The 19,669-nt window shown below is 43.0% G+C and overlaps 1 protein-coding gene across 2 annotated transcripts in view; it reads right to left on the reverse strand.

Moving 5' to 3' along the window:
* Positions 1 to 17,118, reverse strand: part of LOC120985766 (myocardial zonula adherens protein) — a 132,879-nt gene extending 115,761 nt beyond the window's left edge. The window contains exons 1-2 of one of the 2 annotated variants that reach the window (XM_040413889.1): positions 17,098 to 17,118; positions 16,641 to 16,807 (exon numbers count right to left, since the gene is read on the reverse strand). In XM_040413889.1, the coding sequence (XP_040269823.1) occupies positions 16,641 to 16,700 (60 nt within the window). In that variant the 5' untranslated portion in view covers positions 16,701 to 16,807; positions 17,098 to 17,118. The other variant, XM_040413891.1, reaches the window with a different exon arrangement.
* Positions 17,119 to 19,669: the final 2,551 nt, after the last annotated feature.

The raw sequence follows: 19,669 nt of genomic DNA on the forward strand, positions 1-19,669 counted from the left end.
TTTTTTTTTTCCCCACTAGCGCAAGTGTGCCAGGCCGGGCCCGTGGGGCGCATCCACGCAGCAGTGTTCAGCGCTGCAGTCAGGGTCACTAGTCATGTGGGGCGGCACGCAGGGAGTCTGTCTGGAGCTGAGCTGACTGAGACTGCGACTGCTTACCGGTCTGTGAGTGAGCTCGTGTCATGCAGTGCTCGTCTGTGACTTGTGAGTGCCACTGTGCCATCATGGAGGGGGTTGGGGGAGAAATGTACTTGGGGGGGCCGGGGGGTAAGATGTGCTGCTGCGCTGCTAGGCCCATGGAGGGGGAGAAATGTGCCATTGGGGGGGGTAAGATGTGCTTCTGCTGCCAGGCCCATAGAAAGGGAGAAATGTGCCATGGGGGGGGGGGGTAAGATGTGCTGCTGCAAGACCCATGGAGGGGGAGAAATGTGCCATTGAAAGGGGGGGGGGAGTGCTGCCACAAAGGGGGTGATGTGACATGGAGGGGGAGAAATGTGACATGGATGGAGGGGGAGCAATGTGACATTAAGGCCGGGGGGAATCATTGGGGGAACTTTTTACTGGCACATTATTAGGTGGCACTATGGGGGCACTTATTGCCGGCACATTATTGGTGGGCATTATAGGGGCATCTACTGAGGCCACAAAGAAGGGGTATGTTATATGGAGGGCTCTGTACAGTGGCATTTTATACTGGGACACATTATGGTGGGTACTATGGGGAAGGAGGGAGAGGAGTACTATGGGGTCATCTCCGGGGGGCACTTTTATGCTTGCAAATTATAGGGGACACTGAGGGCATCTACTGGGGCACTATATATGGGGCATTTTATACTGGTACATTATGGGGGCACTAGAAGGAAGGAGGAGAGGAGCACTATGGGGGCATTTACTGGGGGCACTATATAGGGGTATTTTATACTGGCACATTATGGGGGACACGATGGGAACATTAGCTCTACTGGGGGCATTACAAGGGGGTATTTTTTGCACTGTCTATTATAAGGAGAATTATTACTACTGAGTGGCACTAGGGTGGGCTTTATTACTCCCCCATGGTATGAACCCCATAGTAGCAGCACCAGCCTCTCCCTGCTCTGCGACCCCACTGCCCCTTCTCCAAATCCTCATTATGAAAATGTTGAAGTGGTGTCCGAGATCCCCAAGGACCAAGCAATTGTAAGTTTTCATGTGAAATATGTTTATGTTATACACATACAGCATACACTGTGCCACACAATATACAGTATACCTCTACTTCTAGTCTGTTCTATAAGCACCACATTATTTTCTGTGCGCCACCACAAAACAATACAGTATCAAAAAATTCATGGAAAACAAGGTAGGACTTCTAGACAAGTAAGCTTCGTGGTACAAACATTTTTTGAAATTATGACAAGTGCCCTTTTTTTTTTTTACTTAAGCCCCTGCCCTTCAAAATGTCTATGCACGTCCCTGGGAGCATCTATGGGGGAGCCTGTTACTGGCACATGATTGGGGGGCATCTATGGGGGCATCTGTTACTGGCACATGATTGGGGGGCATCTATGGGGGCACCTGGTACTGGCACATGATTGGGGGGCATCTATGGGGGCACTTGTTACTGGCACAGGATTGGGGGGGCATCTATGGGGGCAAGTATTACTGGAACATGATTGGGGGGCATCTATGGGGGCACATTTTTGGGGGGCACTGTGGGGGCATCTATGGGGCACTTCTTACTGGCACATTATTGGGGCCACTATGGGGGCATCTACTGAGGCCAAAAAGAAGGGGGTATTTTATATGGGGGAAGGGGGAAGAGGATAACTATGGGACATATACCACATAACTGTACAGAGACTGTCCTCATTTACATTGGTCACACACTAGCCAGTCACACGCAGGTCAGGCACATGCTGGACCCATATTTGGTAAGTTTTTGTTAGGGTGGGAAACACCTCAAGAACTTACAAACCTCGTGGAGATTTTGCCCTTGGTTGGATTTAAACCCAGGACCCGAGTCTGCAAGAAGACAGTGCTAAACACTAAATACAACATGTAAATTGCTGAAAGTTTGAAGTTTACATTTTGTAATTAGATTTTGGTAGCAAATACATTCTGCATTCATTTATTCTGGAGATTAGTGAGTTGATTGTAATGGACCTGAATTTTGTGTGATTCATTTTGAGAATCAAATTAACGGAGATCATCATTAAACGTGTAAAGAATACCACACACCTGCACAAGAAAATCAGTGCTGAATAGGCATAAAATATAACTGATATACATATCTTTACAAAACCATATATTAAAATGGCATGATAACATTAACTAGGAGAAACAGGAAAGTATCAGTGGGTCACTAATATTCCGGGGTATGCAGACTGAGTCGATGTTGGTCTGGACCCCAAAGTATATGGCAAAAGTAGCCTTAAGAATTGCATATCGCATTACCTGTATAACAAAAGTTACCAATGCATAATAAATCAGGCCACAGATATGACATTCAGCTGGATAGCTTTCATCTGGGGGTGTAAACAGTACCACAGAACCACAACCATAAAATCACTTTCTCGGGTACGTTGATTACTTCAGCAGCTAAAATAAAACATCTATATTTCTTGAGGAGATTTGTAGGGTATCATATTTATTTAACTTATAAATAAGGCGAAAATAGCCAGTTTACTGATAAATATATTAGTAAGAATAGATGTATGATAGCTGGACCTCTGTACTCTTACTTTGATCCTGACTGTGTATATACAGGAAATCCTTGTGCCAGCTTCCCTTCTATACTTCCACAGAGTCACAGCAAGAGACATGCTCAAAAATGTTACCAGCCCTCACTTTGTCCTTGCTCTATGGAGGTATTCAAGGTTCAGGAATAGCTATTGTCTACATACAGGGACATAACTAAAGGCTGCTTTGGGACCCAAACTTAAAAGGGGCCTACCTAGGAGGAGGACTAAAAGATTATATTGTCAGGGCCCACTCAACAGTATTATACAATGACATTACAAATAGTACAGTGAGACTGTAGGAAACTGACGGAGCGGCTGACGGGTCTCAACTGAGAGCGCGATCTTGACTAGCCTCAGGAGTAGGGGTTGCACAGGAGTCGGGAGTTGCAAAAAAGTTGCTGGGGGAGAAGGGAAGGCAGTTCAAAAATTTGCTGTAAGACCCGGTCATTTCTAGTTGTGTCACAGTCTACATACTATATAACAAGATGTTCTATTTAAAGGAACAATAAACATAGAAATGAATAATGGTCTTATTGTCTGGAAGATATGTTAAGGGCAAGTGAAAACTCAGTAGTGATCACCAGCTGCCATCTTGAATTTTTCACTTTCAGTTGAACAAATGCCTGTTATCCAGGGGCCCAACAATATCATAATTATCAGGGTCCTAGATTTGTGCTGACAAATATAAAGTAGTAAAATCTTTAACATGACATCCTCACCTTTAAAACAAGTTCTAAAGCTGGCCATACACATTGGATAGAAGTTGGTTGATGGTTGCACAGCAGTTGAACAAACAGTCATCTGGTGAATAATCATTTCCTAGACACGGCCATACACATTTTAGTCCATATTGGCCGTTACAGTTGTCCAAACTGGATGTACAAGTTCAGTTACATAGGGAAAGGATGAAAGATATTCTGGGAACATTCTTTCAAAGAAAGATCTTTCATCCATAAACTTTTTTTATTGAACTAAAGATGTTTTATCTGACAAAGATTTCTAACATGGGCAACTTCTTTTCTGATGATAATGGTCTGTCATTGGTCGGCTAAAGCAATCTTTTGTTGTTAAATTTCATAGATTATTTTGGTTGAAATCACCTGTTTTGATCAACTTTAAAGGGTTTCTATCACTTCGTATGACATAATTAGCTCTCAGACACTAGCGATCCGCTAGAGTCTGCTCTGGCCAACCATCCTAATATAACAGCTTTTGGGGCAGCCGTTTTGCTAAAAAAATAACTTATATAAATATGCTAATGAGCCTCTAGGTGCTATGTGGGCGTCATTAGCACCTAGAGGCTCCGTCTACCTTCATACACAGCCACCGCCCAGCGCGTCCCTCCAGCCCGCCCATCTGCTGCTGAATGCGATCCTCCGTGTGACGCAACGGACGAATTCTCGCGCATGCGCCGTGCGCGGCTGTATTCGGCGCATGCGCAGTGAATGTCTGACCGCTTCCCTGCTCAGACATCTCCACTGCGCCTGCGCCGATGACGTCATAGTGCTCCAAGGAACAGGCGCAGTGGAGATGTCTGAGCAGGGAAGCGGTCAGACATTCACTGCGCATGCGCCGAATACAGCCGCGCACGGCGCATGCGCGAGAATTTGTCCGTTGCGTCACACGGAGGATCGCATTCAGCAGGAGATGGGCGGGCTGGAGGGACGCGCTGGGCGGTGGCTGTGTATGAAGGTAGACGGAGCCTCTAGGTGCTAATGACGCCCACATAGCACCTAGAGGCTCATTAGCATATTTATAAAAGTTATTTTTTTTAGCAAAACGGCTGCCCCAAAAGCTGTTATATTAGGATGGTTGGCCAGAGCAGACACTAGCGGATCGCTAGTGTCTGAGAGCTAATTATGTCATACGAAGTGATAGAAACCCTTTAATGTGTATGGGTACCTGAACATGTACTTTCTTTGTCATTTAATGGATCTGGTTTTTGACGTTAATCTAAGCAAATTGACCTACACTTTTAATGGATTGTCTCACTTCAGCAAATGGCATTGATCATATAGACAAAGTTAATACAAGGCACTTACTAATGTATTGCGATTGCCTATATTGCCTCTGGCTTCGTTCTTTTTTCACATTCATTCATCGCATTATACAAAGCTTGTTTCCAGAGGTTTCCATGCATGTGCCGCCACTCTCGTACCTGCCAACTCATATCAGTGCTGCAGCGGTGGCCGGGACCAGAATTGCTGGCCATGTTGCTTATAGGCACGCCCGCGGTCGCAGCCACCAGAGAGGCCAGGGCTTTTTCCTATAGTGAGCAAGGTGGTCATAACCCCTGGATACAAGCAATGTATAATGTGATGGAAAAATGAATGAATCCAGCAAAGGAGGCAATATGAACAATCACAATAGATTTATAGGTGCCTTGTATTAACCTTCTCTAAATGATAAATGCCACTTGCTGAAGTGAGACAATGCCCAAAGGCTCCATCACAGAGTTCGTCATAAATGATGGGGAGCAGTGATGGTCAGTTCGCAGTGTTCGCCAGCGAACACATGCGGGCTGCCATCTTTAGTAAGGAAAACTCACCCGTCCGGCGATGCACAGGTAAGCCCTTACCTGTGCCTGTGCCGGGAGCCAGTCTGAAATCAAATGCAGTCACCGGGAGCAGGCAGTTCCGAGAACAGCCAGATGAAGGCCCCCGGCGGCTGTTCTTGGAACTGCCTTCTCCTCCCAGTGACTGCATTTGATTTCAGACCAGCACAGGCACAGGTAAGGGCTTACCTGTGCATCGCAGGACGGGTGAGTCTACCTTACTAAAGATGGCAGCCCGCATGTGTTCGCTGGCGAACACTGCAAACTGACCATCACTGATGGAGAGTAAAGTATGGCATGCAGGACTTTTTCAGCACTGAAATAATGTTCTCCTGAATGGAAACACAACACCTTTAAATTGCTGTTTCAATTGAAACATGGAATACATGCCAATTATTTCAACTTGTGACAGAAATCACATTGCTTCAATAACAAAACTAATTGTAGAGAATTGAAGCACTCATGAAGACATTCCCTAAGACAGAGTTTACGCACAGTACAGAGCAGATGATCACAGCAGCTGACTCACAAGAAATCAATTGATTAACCGTCACAAGTCTTCTTTTATCTGCTCAACAGTTATAGCTATTTTGATCATTTAAAAAAAAAAAAATGTGAAAGTTTAATTTTCAAAGCCTTGTACATAATTGAGGGAATTAACCCAATAGGATCAGTTTATTAGTAAATTGCGTCTTTTGAAGAGTGATTACCATTGAATGACGTGACTTGTAATAAAGTTAGTTACAGCAAGATCCCGAGAAGTCAAAGCCATGAGAACTAAGAATCTTATGGCTGATATGGTTAACAGAATGATGTCTTTAATAATAATGTAACCTATTTCTTACTTATTTCCATCTTTTTAGGCCTCACAAGGCATCCTAACCTTTGAAGTGCATTTATTTCAAACAGTGGATAAAAATCCAAACCATTTCTCTTATGTACCCTGACGTTTGTCTCTTAATATCAGACTGCCTTTACAGATGGAAACAAGATTAACAATTATGTTAAAAATTGTAAGACACTCAGCATTTAGTTAGAAGTAAACTGAACTTTGACCACCCTTGTCAGGCAGCTGATACCAAGCCAAATAAAACAATGGGAAGCATCAAAAGAGGCAAAGATGCTTATCATAAAAACATAGGGGCACATTTATTAAGACTATCTTACATTTAGATATTTTTCTACGCCTGAAACAGGCGTAGAAAACGGTAACTGAGACGGGCCATTCCCCACCCATGCCACGTTCACTTTTTTTTTAGACCTGGAGTGAGCTGGGAGAAGTCACCGATTGCCGCGCAACTAACCTTTGCGCCGCAATCTGCACCTGAAATATGCCTAACATTGACCCCCATAGTTTTGTCTCTATACAAATCACTAGTCAGACAACATGGAATGCACAATTTTGGGCACCTGTGTATAAGAATGACAAAGCTGAATTAGAGTAGATGCTGAGGAGGAAAAACATTTAATAAAAGTAATTAAGGGAATGGGTGCACTGCAGTACCAAAACAGGTTATTAAGGTATGGCCACACAGCGAGACCATGCAGCCGCGCAGAAGGAGCTGTGGTGTGGCTAGAACTGTGCAACCCTTCTAGCCATGCCAGTATTTGGGTGGTTTATTACAAACTGATTGTTTTATCACTGTGCATTGTTAATGGTTACTGTACGTAGTTTTGTGGGTTACCCATGAACATTAACAATTCACAGTGAAAAAGCAATCAGGGCATCACAGCTCTGACCGCACTGAGGCCTTTCTTAGGTGCTGCAACACATAGCCGTACCCTTAAACTGGGTTATTACGTTTAAAAAAAAGGAAACCTTAGGGGCAACTTAATTACAATGTACAAATATGGAAAGTACAGAGATTTTTCTAATGATCTTTTTGTACCTAGGCATGTAACCATGACAAGAGGAAATCCTGTACGTCTAAAGGAAAGAAGGTTTCACTTTCATAGGATTCATTCCTATAAGAGCAGGAAGACCATGGGACTCACTGCCAGAGAAGATTGTGACGGCCATAATACTGTACAAGAAGGGCCTGGATGCCAAATGCTTATCTGTTGCCTTTTATGCAAGCATAACTGGGAATGGGAAGGTGGAGGGTCTGAGACTACTGTGTGGGTTTCATAACTTTGTTACTAGAGGTCCCTTTGGACCAATGTTACAAGCAATTATCAGGAACAAACCAAATATTCCTGATAATTATCTCCTTCCTGATATCCAGGGTAGCTGAGAGCTGCATTTACATGTAGCAATCATCATCTCCGTATGGGGACACGCAATTGCTACTGTGATTGCTTGTCCCCATAGAGAATCATTGTTTCTAAGCAGCAGATCCCTGTTTATACAGGACAATCTGCTGCCCAGAAATGATGATTTTTTGATACCGACTGATTGCTGTTTGCTTGTTCATCGGGTGATTGTTGTCACTTTTAAAAGGGCCAGTTATCGGGAACGAGCATTTCTACAAACGTTTATCCCAAATAATTGACCTGATTATTGGTCCATGTAAAAGGACTTTTACACATAAATTTATGTAGACTAAGGGGGATATTTATCAAATTTGCTTCGCCAGTTTTGTGGAGTAAAAATGTCACAAGTGATTTTTCTCTTTTTTTTTGCAAGTTTTGATAAGCTTTGCCACCCTCAAAAGTGGAGTAAAAAGTTGGTTGGGTTACAGATTGGAACACTTTTATGTCTCATTTATGATGTACAACTTTTTAAAAAGTCACAAAAATATGCATCTCCACGCCAGACAACCCCCTGGCATACTTTAACTGACAGTTGAGAAACCAAATGACATTTGAACCAAATTTATAAAACTGAGCGCCATCTTCATAAATTTGGCACAGGTGCGCAAAGCAATTCTAGTCTAAAAAGCCTCAAATACACCTACAACGATAAAGTCCCCCCTAAATGTATATTTATTTATCACTTACATGAAATTCTAGAAAAGTAACAGAACAAGCTAGTGAGTATGTTCCCTTGAAAAACCTCAGGTCAATGTTTATTCTCCTGCTAATATTGCCCATAAACTATTCTTCAATGTATCGGCCTAAAGGCCCACAATTACTCTAGGTGCTTAATAACCTAATAATGTTTGTTACTGTTTATTTTGGGGAGGGGGTTACACATATCTTGGTGAGCCCATGCTATAACTGTGACTTCTTCAAACACAACCAAATAGCTGCAAAAAATGCTATGAATCTAGTCATGGTGCAGATGTAAGGTATCATGAATGTGCTTCTTTGGAGGAGAGTTTTTTTTAGCAGGAAAGTATAATTACAAGCATTATTTTCATCTCTTACTTGGCTCCATCCCCTTAAATTTGTGGGGGAACCCAGCTGCAAGTGTTAAATTCCATTCCTTGACTACTGCGAGACAAATGAGGTCCTGTGGGGCACTGATGTCAACTTGTAGCCCCAGACACCACAGTGATACACAAGTTGAAATTTTGCCTATTCACATTGTAAAGGTGCCCAGACACCTTCAGTAGCTTCTGGTCGTATACTTGTTCTGCCAACAGCTATCTCTCTACTCTCCCCCATACACACACGTGCTAGGCTGAGCGTGCATGTGTTTTCCCTGGGAAGACAAGAGAAAGCTGTCAGAGTGGGCAAAACGAGTGGGCATTAAAATTCTTGATATCTTTACCTTTCTTACCCTCCTTCTTTCTTTTTCTCTTTCTTGTACGTTTAGTATCTTCTTTCTAAATTGTGGTGGGGTTTATTCCTCACGCCCTATTAACATGTCACATTACAGGGATATTTTTGATGGTATGTAATTTGTTTTTGCATATATATTATGTACTTCATGGATTGAAATGTGAACATGTTAAATGTTTTTGAAAAATGAACTGAATAAAAACAGTTTAAACATAAAATTCATTGCTCTCCTGATCCTTCTCTTTCCTGACACCATCTGTCCATGGATAGTCAAGAGCTCACCATAAACATTAGCTGTCATCCAGCTCCACTTAAAATGCAAAGGTTAGGCCAACAATACTAAAATGCATTCTGGAACCGGCCAACAGCAAATGATATGTGAAAATATAATTATTTAAGATGTGATACATAGGGGAAGATAAATCAAAACTGGTGTAAAGTAGAACTGGCTTAGTTGCCCACAGCAGCCAATCAGATTACATCTTTCATTTTTCAGAGCTCCTTTACAAAATGAAAGGTGGAGTCTGATTGGTTGCTATGGGCAACTAAGCCAGTTTTTCTTTACACCAGTTTTAATAAATCTCCCACCATACGGTACAGATGTAACGAGATGGCAAATAAAGCCACGCACTGTCACACACTGTCATATTGGACAAATTACTAATCACAGGTAGAACAGTTTTACATATAAATCATTTTATGACATTGTACATTTACATAAACAGTATCTGAGTCTTGTACACGTAGTTTAGTAATGGTTAGTCACCCGTGTGATCGTACACAGGGCAATGCGGCAATCCAGCATTCCAAAATGAAGGTTGTATGTTTGACAAGGACACTTCAGAAGTGGAATGAAAAAAGCAGCCAAAGCCAGGGTTTATCAAGATGCCTAGGAGCTATTTCAAGAAAGCTGAAGTGTAGACATTAGAGCGCAAAACTGATAGACAGTAGTGTTTTTACATGGACATAGTGCTGTATGTGCGTCATATTTGAAGCTTGGTAACTACATGGTTTGGTCACATTCATTTTGTGGAGAGGGTCTAATGAATTAAAACATGCACCAAATTATAAACTGTATGCAAGTGTTATGAGCCTTCAGAAAACTGGTGCCATTTTATGGATAAGTCTCCACATTGTGTTCCACATTTATGCTGTATTCTAAGACCGCCATAGTACGAATGCATTTTGGTGTCCATATGATAACCCCTGAATTGAACCACACATATCACTGTAGGGTTTTAGGAAATACATAAAACACAAAAATTTTTCATTATAGTTTACCAACATTGATATGTTTGATACTAATAACCAAAGCAAAGTCTTTATTCTTGAAACAATACAAATCAATATAATGGTAGAGTAAAATCGGTTGTGCGCAGGTGGGTAGCTATAGGGGGTGCAGAGTTAATAGTTGATTTTAGTGCCTGATGGGGCCTAAAAGTCTTCATGGACATAGGCAGACAGCATTAATATAGCTAGCACATGATAGCTGGGGGGCTTTAAAATAGATTTTGCATTGGAATCCAGGAGATTTATGCATTATTTTATAACATTATTCATAACAGAATCCATCTCCTAAAATAGTTAGACTACTACCATAGATGTGAATACTCAAAATGTAGAGCTGGGGAGCTAAATATTAACACGACAGGTTTGTCGGGGTTCTCCAACTTTTATTATACTGATGACCTATCCTCAGGATACGTCATCAGTATCTGATTGGTGGGGTTCTGACACCCAGGAACCACCTGGGACCCCTGCCAATCAGCTGTTTGAGGAGGCTGTGGAGCTCCAGTGAACGCTTTGGCCTCTTCACAATTTACTTGTCACAGCGCTGTACATTGTCGGTTGTTACATATATCGGTTGTGCTTGGTATTGTAGCCCAGGCCCATTCACTCGAACAGAACTGATCTGCGCCTAGGCCACATGATCAATAAAAGTGAAGTAGGGTGAGCTGTGAGAAGGCAGCATCATTCTCCAAGGCCTCGGCTGGCTTCTCCAAACCCCAGTGATCCTCTGGGAGGCTTAGTGCAGCCGCTGCAGGGTTAATTTAGTATTTTGGTACCCTTTAAAATGAATGGGTGGCCATACAGTACAAGATTTTAATGAGTCCAGAACAGTTAGGGCAGAGTACCACAGCAAAGAGCTGCTCCTTCTCGTAGATGGGGATCCTGATTGGTAGACCCTCTTCTATCTAGTCCATGTGCCTTTAACAATTTAATATGTTCTCTCAGTTTGTGGAAATAAACTTCATTGAAGCAACTCCATAATTTGCTTACACTTTATGACTTGTCTTCTGCAATAGCTACTGTAGATTTTTAGAGCAGATTTTGAGGACCATTACTATGGGGGCAGAAAGGTTCATTTGTGTGTCCATGGATGAGATGTATATACATCTCTATGGGCAGTATGGTGGCTGAGTTGTTAGCACTGTTGCCGTGCAGTACTAGTGTCCTGGTTTTGAATCCAACAAATTGATTTATCTGCATGGAGTATGTACGTTCTCCCTGTGTTTGTGTAGCTTTCCCCCACACTCCAAAAACATTCTGATAGGCTGACTGGCTTCCTATGAATGATGACAATATCTGTACAGCGCCGTGGAATACGCTGGTGCAATATAAGCCATAAAAAAATTATTATATTTGTATCATCATATAATGAGTTGAGTCCAGACATTGAAAAGATAGTGAGGCGACACTGGGGGCTATTGAGTAGTGGACACCCTAACATTGCTGCCTTTAAAAATCCGCCCATGATGGCATATAAAAGAGCAGGGAACATCAGGGACAAGGTTGTACACTCCAGAGTACCAGATAAGGGTCAATTGAGACAGACGTTTCTTAAAACAAGGCGCACGGGCTCTTTCCCGTGTCTGGGATGTGTGAACTGTAAACTGATGGTGAAAGGATCGGTGTTTGCACATCCCGACACGGGTGAGACCTTTGATATAAAGCATTATCACACTTGTGACTCGTCATGGGTGATATATGTATTGTGGTGCCCCTGTAAAAGGCTATATGTTGGTGAAACCACATGTGATCTGAAAACTAGGTTGAATAACCATAGACAATCCATTAGGAATAAAAGAAGGGATTTGCCTGTATCGAAACATTTTGTGGAAAAGAATCATAAGGAAAGTGATCTATGATTTATGATCATAGATCAGGGGTAGGCAACCTCCGGCACTCCAGCTGTTGTGAAACTACAACTCCCAGCATGCATACTTGCTCTGCTCTTCTAAGAACTTACAAAGAAATGAATGGAGCATGCTGGGAATTGTAGTTTTGCAACAGCTGGAGTGCCGAAGGTTGCTGATCCCTGTCATAGATCATGTTAAACCATTAGACAGAGGAGGGGATCGATTAAATATACTAAAGAAAATTGAGCTTAGGTGGATTTTTCGGCTGGATACTCTGAAACCGAAAGGGTTAAATGTCGAATTTAGGGTGACAGGAGGAATGGTTAGCTAATACCCAGTCTATAGGGCTTGTGGTCTGATGTTGTCCGCATTCTGTATATGGTGAATCTAATGGAAGCTACAGGGATATGTCTATGTTAAATACATGACACATTTGCATGTACTGTTTGAATTAATACCCAGACTTTTGCCTGTGCGGGTAATAAGTAGGAATGATAACGTATAGGGAGATATGGAGGTGTAATAGTATTGCCCAAATAAATGCCCGAAACTAATATGGCGGATGTAGACCTGTGGTGGGGCGCGGACGAGGAGTCAGCGTGCTGACGCATGTTTGATGTGCGGGTTGGACGCTGACGCGATCGTACGGGCGTCACCACGTTGGTTCTCTGCCTAGGGGTGACGCGTGATGGTTATGTACTGCGTCACAAGGGAAGTGGGTTAGATACATGCGCACTAAGGAGCAGTAGACGCGGATGAGTGGCGTGCTCCCATACAAGCAAAGACGCCTTCTCCCTATACCTTTCCCCATCAAGTTCCCGGCAAGGTATTATAGTCAGGATTTTTTAACTGCACTGTTCACTTTATTATATGCACTTTTATATACTTATGATGATTGATCACCATTAAAGTTATCACTGATATGCGCTGACATTTGTTGGTGCGTATGTTAACATGTGGAGTTAATTATATGAATTGTAGCTCACCCAGTAATGGGAGTGCACTGTTGCTGTATTGGCTGATGAATTGATTGGTCACGATGTAAAGATGTATTTATACATGCACCATGCACTTTTATGTTCACTTGACTTGAGAAAGGTTCTGTGAGAGAACCGAAACGTTGTCTTTTTTGACATGTGTGAATAAATTGCACATTTTTCTACTTCAAGGAGTGCTCCGGATTTTCTTTGTTATATATATATATATATATATATATATATATATATATATATATATATATATATACACACACATATATATACAGTGGGATGCGAAAGTTTGGGCAACCTTGTTAATCGTCATGATTTTCCTGTATAAATTGTTGGTTGTTACGATAAAAAATGTAATTTAAATATATCATATAGGAGACACACACAGTGATATTTGAGAAGTGAAATGAAGTTTATTGGATTTACAGAAAGTGTGCTATAATTAGGCAGGTGCATAAATTTGGGCACCACAAAAAAGAAATGAAATCAATATTTAGTAGATCCTCCTTTTGCAGAAATTACAGACTCTAAACGCTTCCTGTAGATTCCAATGAGAGTCTGGATTCTGGTTGAAGGTATTTTGGACCATTCCTCTTTACAAAACATCTCTACTTCATTCAGGTTTGATGGCTTCCGAGCATGGACAGCTCTCTTTAAGTCACACCACAGATTTTCCATTATATTCAGGTCTGGGGACTGAGATGGCCATTCCAGAACTTTGTACTTGTTCCTCTGCATAAATGCCTTAGTGGATTTTGAGCAGTGTTTAGGGTCGTTGTCTTGTTGAAAGATCCAGCCCCAGCTTCAGCTTTGTCACTGATTCCTGGACATTGGTCTCCAGAATCTGCTGATACTGAGTGGAATCCATGCGTCCCTCAACCTTGACAAGATTCCCAGTCCCTGCACTGGCCCCACAGCCCCACAGCATGATGGAACCACCACCATATTTTACTGTAGGTAGCAGGTGTTTTTCTTGGAATGCTGTGTTCTTTTTCCTCCATGCATAACGCCCCTTGTTATGGCCAAATAACTCAATTTTAGTCTCATCAGTCCACAGCACCTTATTCCAAAATGAAGCTGGCTTGTCCAAATGTGCTTTAGCCCACCTCAAGTGGCACTTTTTGTGCTGTGGGCAGAGAAAAGGCTTCCTCTGCATCACTCTCGCATACAGCATCTCCTTGTGTAAAGTGCGCCGAATGGTTGAACGATGCACAGTGACTCCATCTGCAGCAAGATGATGTTGTAGGTCTTTGGGGCTGGTCTGTGGGTTGACTCTGACTGTTCTCACCATTCGTCGCTTCTGTCTATCCGAGATTTTTCTTGGTCTGCCACTTCAAGCCTTAACTTGAACTGACCCTGTGGTCTTCCATTTCCTCAATATGTTCCTAACTGTGGAAACAGACAGCTGAAATCTCTGAGACAGCTTTCTGTATCCTTGTCCTAAACCATGATGGTGAACAATCTTTGTCTTCAGGTCATTTGAGAGTTGTTTTGAGACCCCCATGTTGCTGCTCTTCAGAGAAAATTAAAAGAGGGGGGAAACTTACAATTGACCCCCTTAAATACTCTTTCTCATAATTGGATTCACCTGTGTATGTAGGTCAGGGGTCACTGAGCTTACCAAGCCAATTGGAGTTCCAATAATTAGTTCTAAAGGTTTTGGAATCAATAAAATGACAACAGTGCCCAAATTTATGCACCTGCCTAATTTTGTTGAAACAATTATAGCACACTTTCTGTAAATCCAATAAACTTCATTTCACTTCTCAAATATCACTGTGTGTGTCTCCTATATGATATATTTAACTGACATTTTTTATCGTCACAACCAACGATTTATACAGGAAAATCATGACGATTAACAAGGTTGCCCAAACTTTCGCATCCGACTGTATATAGTCTCCTAGTTGGTGGTGCTGCCTGGCACAGAGGAGTAGTAACAAGTGAATTTCTACAAGTTCCATTCAGATTTGATTCTGCTGAATAGGCTGGGAGATTCGATTTGGATACACATAAATTCAACCTGAATATATATATATATTGTCTCCTGTATTGGCCCCTAGTCTCCCACCCCCTGCACAAGTGGCATATAACACAGTAGACATACTGTACTACATACATATATTCAATGTTCAGCACCTCAACCAGTCTATGTTCATATAAAAAACTTGTTAAATTATTTAATATATTTGGATGCATCTGTATGGTGGGCCCCCAAAATAAATTTTACTGGTGGGCCCTATGTACCCCAGTCCTACACTGTGGATATATATATTATTCTCAGTACTCATATCCGGGATTCATTGCTATAAAATTTTAAAATGATCTGACACACGTTTTATACCTAACCGTAGGATCCCATAGGGTACGGACACCCATGTGCTCAATTCCGTTTTCAAATTGTTAACTGATGCACAATTTTGGAAGCACGCTCAGTTTTACCTGCAAAATTATGTGGCTATTGATGGTTAACTGCTGCTTATCTGCAAAATATTGTGCCCATTATCAATCAAATTGAAAACCCTGCCAACCACGTTAGTCAGTTTTCAGCCGCATGAGGCCATAGCTATACGTCCGCACTAGTGTTGAGCGAACTTGTGTTTTAAGTTCGGGCGTCTAAAGTTCAGGTTCGGGTTATCGAAGAATCGCGTTATGGATTCTAAATTCCGTTATGGCCCGTGGTAGCAGAATCCATAACGCGATTCTTCGATAACCCGAACTTTAGACGCCGAACTTAAAACACAAGTTCGCTCAACACTAGTCCGCACTCTTAGGCTGGTTTCACACGGGCGTTGCGGATTGGGGCTGGATGCGTTCAGAGTGCGTTCAGTGAAACTCGCACTATTTTGCAAGCAAGTTCAGTCAGTTTTGTCTGCGGTTGCGTTTAGTTGTTCAGTTTTTTCCGCGCGGGTGCAATACGTTTTGATGCGTTTTTCACGCGCGTGATAAAAAATGGAATGTTTACAAACAACATCTCTTAGCAACCATCAGTGAAAAGTGCATCGCACCCGCACTTGCTTGCGGATGCAATGCGTTTTTCACGCAGCCCCATTCACTTCTATGGGGCCAGGGCTGCGTGAAAAAACGCAGAATATAGAACATGCTGCGATTTTCACGCAACGCAGAACTGATGCGTGAAAAACAACGCTCATGTACAAAGCACCATAGAAATGAATTGGTCAGGATTCAGTGCGGGTGCTATGCGTTCACGTCACGCATTGCACCCGCGCGGAAAACTCGCTCGTGTGAAAGGGACCTTAGGGTACGTTTGCATCTGTGGCATGCCTGATCTAGTAGCACAAATGTCGGCTGATGGCTGGACAAAAAAACTTTGCATGCAACGTTTTTTCTCTGGCATTTATGCCGGAAAGTGGATGGATCACTGCCGAACCCCATTATAGTCAAAGGGGATCTAGAGGTGAACTGTAGAATCCAGCGAAATCTGGCAGGCTGTTCTCTGCTGGATACGCTGTCGCAACGGTGAGTGTACCCTTACTGAGAAATAAATAATATCAATATGTGATTCAGGAAGTTAACATATATGTATCTCAAAAGAAGCCTATCTACTCACTGATTTCTGGGAAGTCTCTGAGGTCGTCGTCACTGTTGAAGCTGTTTTATATCGCATCATCTTGCTTTAGGTTCAAGTAATCCAAAAGTAACCCAAATGTCTGATTCTTGTATTCGCTTCAGCCACACTTCACATCTTCAAACATGTCCAAGAGTTTCAGAGACTGTCTGAGAAAGGATTTTCACAATGATCAGTGGAAGTCCTGCTAATTCCTCTCCACCCCTTTCCTGCTGCTTCAGATGTCCTCCTCCAGTAATCCTCAGCACACAAGTGTCTGCCCTTTGCCCAGCATAGTAGACAACTTCTCAGTCCGCTTTAGGGCTGTGAACACCTGCACTGACCACTTTCGTGCTGCCAAGAAACACCCTCGCACTGCTTTTTTCTGCAGGTCATCTCCCATGTAGTTTCCTACTCGACCTGTCAGGCAGCATTCATATTAGATCTTGTAGCTGCTTACCTGGACATACGCATGTCAGCAGTCAGCGACAACACCCTCCCAGTACGAGGGTGGGGCCTTGTCATGTCAATCGTTCATAGTTATTAACACCTTCAATGCCAAATACCGTCTGTCAGTTTCAGCCAGACTTAGAATAATTGCAGCTCTTTAACTACTTCTAGTGGCAGTGAAGCTGCTCCCACCTGGTGCCATTTGTCCTCGGATTTGACCATAGGCATTGTATATTTACCAAAATAAAAGGTATCTCGAGTAGTGTTGAGCGAACTTCTGTTTTAAGTTCGGCGTCTAAAGTCCGGCTTCCGGTTAGCGGAGAATCCCGATATGGATTCCGAATTCCGTTGTGGTCCGTGGTAGCGGAATCAATAACGGCCAATTATTGATTCCGCTACCACGGACCACAACGGAATTCGGAATCCATATCGGGATTCTGTGCTAACCGGAAGCCGAACTTTAGACGCCGAACTTAAAACAGAAGTTCGCTCAACACTAATCTCGAGAAAGGTTTTTCTTTTTTCTTTGGTTATTTTGCATGTAATTTTAAAACATATGAATCTTTTCTTGCTTTACCTTTTTCTAGATTATTTTTAGAATGCTCATCAAATTAAATTTAGATGTTAAAACATGTATGTCAGGAAACTCGATATCAACAGGTTACACAGACACACCCTCTGAGAAGGTGACAAGGGATGCGGAGCATGCAGGCAGCAGTAATGGGAAAACACACAATACACAGCAACAGCTGATAGTACAGGCGGCTCCTGTTACGCAGGGAGGTGGAGTGCTCACCACAGCTGGCAGGCCTGCCTTAACCCCTTGTGTGGCAGAAGCCAGTGCACTTACTGTATTGCAAGGGTTTAGTGCTCCCCTATATATCGTGAGATGTAATTGAGCAGGGAACAGAGAGGTTATTGTAAGTTATTACAATACGTAACAGTGTGCCTTGTCATGTGGCTCAATGTGATACATACTGTATGTACAATTCATTGCTAGAAATCATCAACTTATTGACTCGTGATTGGCCATAGCAGAAGCATCTGAGTATGCCCTCCATGAAAGCATTTCGCATGTGATCACTGCCGTTGCTTAGAGGGGAAATAGGGATCACAAGAAAACCACTTTAATAGGAATAGCACGATTTTTCTTTTGCTACATTCAGGGGTGCACCTAGCCTTTCTGCTGCCTGAGGCAAAAATTTAAACGGTGACCCATGCCAAATTCTCAACCTAACTTCTTCCCTCCTAATACAAAAAATACAGGGTAATACAGCGCCGCATATCTCTTACATCCAGTGACGTCTCCTTTGAAGTAGATGTTTTCTTTCCTCATCTTCTCCTTTCACACCAGACCGCCATGATGATTTCTTTCAGCCGCATCTCGTCTCTGCAGTTTGACAAAAAGACATCTTAGTTTCCTACTTTTCCATCATCCTCCCACTTTCTTGACAGCCTATTCTGCCACCCCAATACTATGCCAGCTGTGCTCCCCAATTCTTTACCACAGAAACTGTCCCCCTGAAAATACTAGTACCATGCAGATAGTGCCCCCTTTAACAATATTTGCACTCAGTGCCCTAAAAAATAACTGCACCCAGTAAAAAGTTCTCCTGACTCTAAGGCCTCATGCACACGACAGTATTTTTTCACGGTCCGCAAAACGGGGTTCCGTTGGTCCGTGATCCGTGACCGTTTTTTCATCCGTGGGTCTTCCTTGATTTTTGGAGGATCCACGGACATGAAAAAAAAGTCGTTTTGGTGTCCGCCTGGCCGTGCGGAGCCAAACAGATCCGTCCTGAATTACAATGCAAGTCAATGGGGACGGATCCGTTTGACGTTGACACAATATGGTGCAATTTCAAACGGATCCGTCCCCCATTGACTTTCAATGTAAAGTCAGGAGTTAATATACCATAGGATCGGAGTTTTCTCCAATCCGATGGTATATTTTAATTTGAAGCGTCCCCATCACCATGGGAACGCCTCTATGTTAGAATATACTGTCGGATATGAGTTAGATCGTAAAACTCATATCCGACAGTATATTCTAACACAGAGGCGTTCCCATAGTGATGAGAATATACTACGAACTGTGTACATGACTGCCCCCTGCTGCCTGGCAGCACCCGATCTCTTACAGGGGGCTGTGATCCGCACAATTAACCCCTCAGGTGCTGCACCTGAGGGGTTAATTGTGCATATCATAGCCCCCTATAAGAGATCAGGGGCTGCCAGGCAGCAGGGGGCAGACCCCCCTCCCTCCCCAGTTTTAATTTCATTGGTGGCCAGTGCGGCCCCCCCTCTCCCTTTATTGTATTATCATTGGTGGCCAGTGTGCGGCCCCCCCCCTCCCTCCCTCTATTGTATTATCATTGGTGGCCAGTGTGCGGCCCCCCCCTCCCTCAGGCTATTGTATTATCATTGGTGGCCAGTGTGCGGCCCCCCCCTCTATTGTAATATCATTGGTGGCCAGTGTGCGGCCTCCCCCGGCCCCCTCCCTCCCTTTATTGTATTATCATTGGTGGCCAGTGTGCGCCCCCCCCGGCCCCCCCTCCCTCTATTGTAATATCATTGGTGGC

This window comes from Bufo bufo, chromosome 1 (assembly GCF_905171765.1).
Source record: "Bufo bufo chromosome 1, aBufBuf1.1, whole genome shotgun sequence".
Classification (NCBI taxonomy): Eukaryota; Metazoa; Chordata; class Amphibia; order Anura; family Bufonidae; genus Bufo; species Bufo bufo.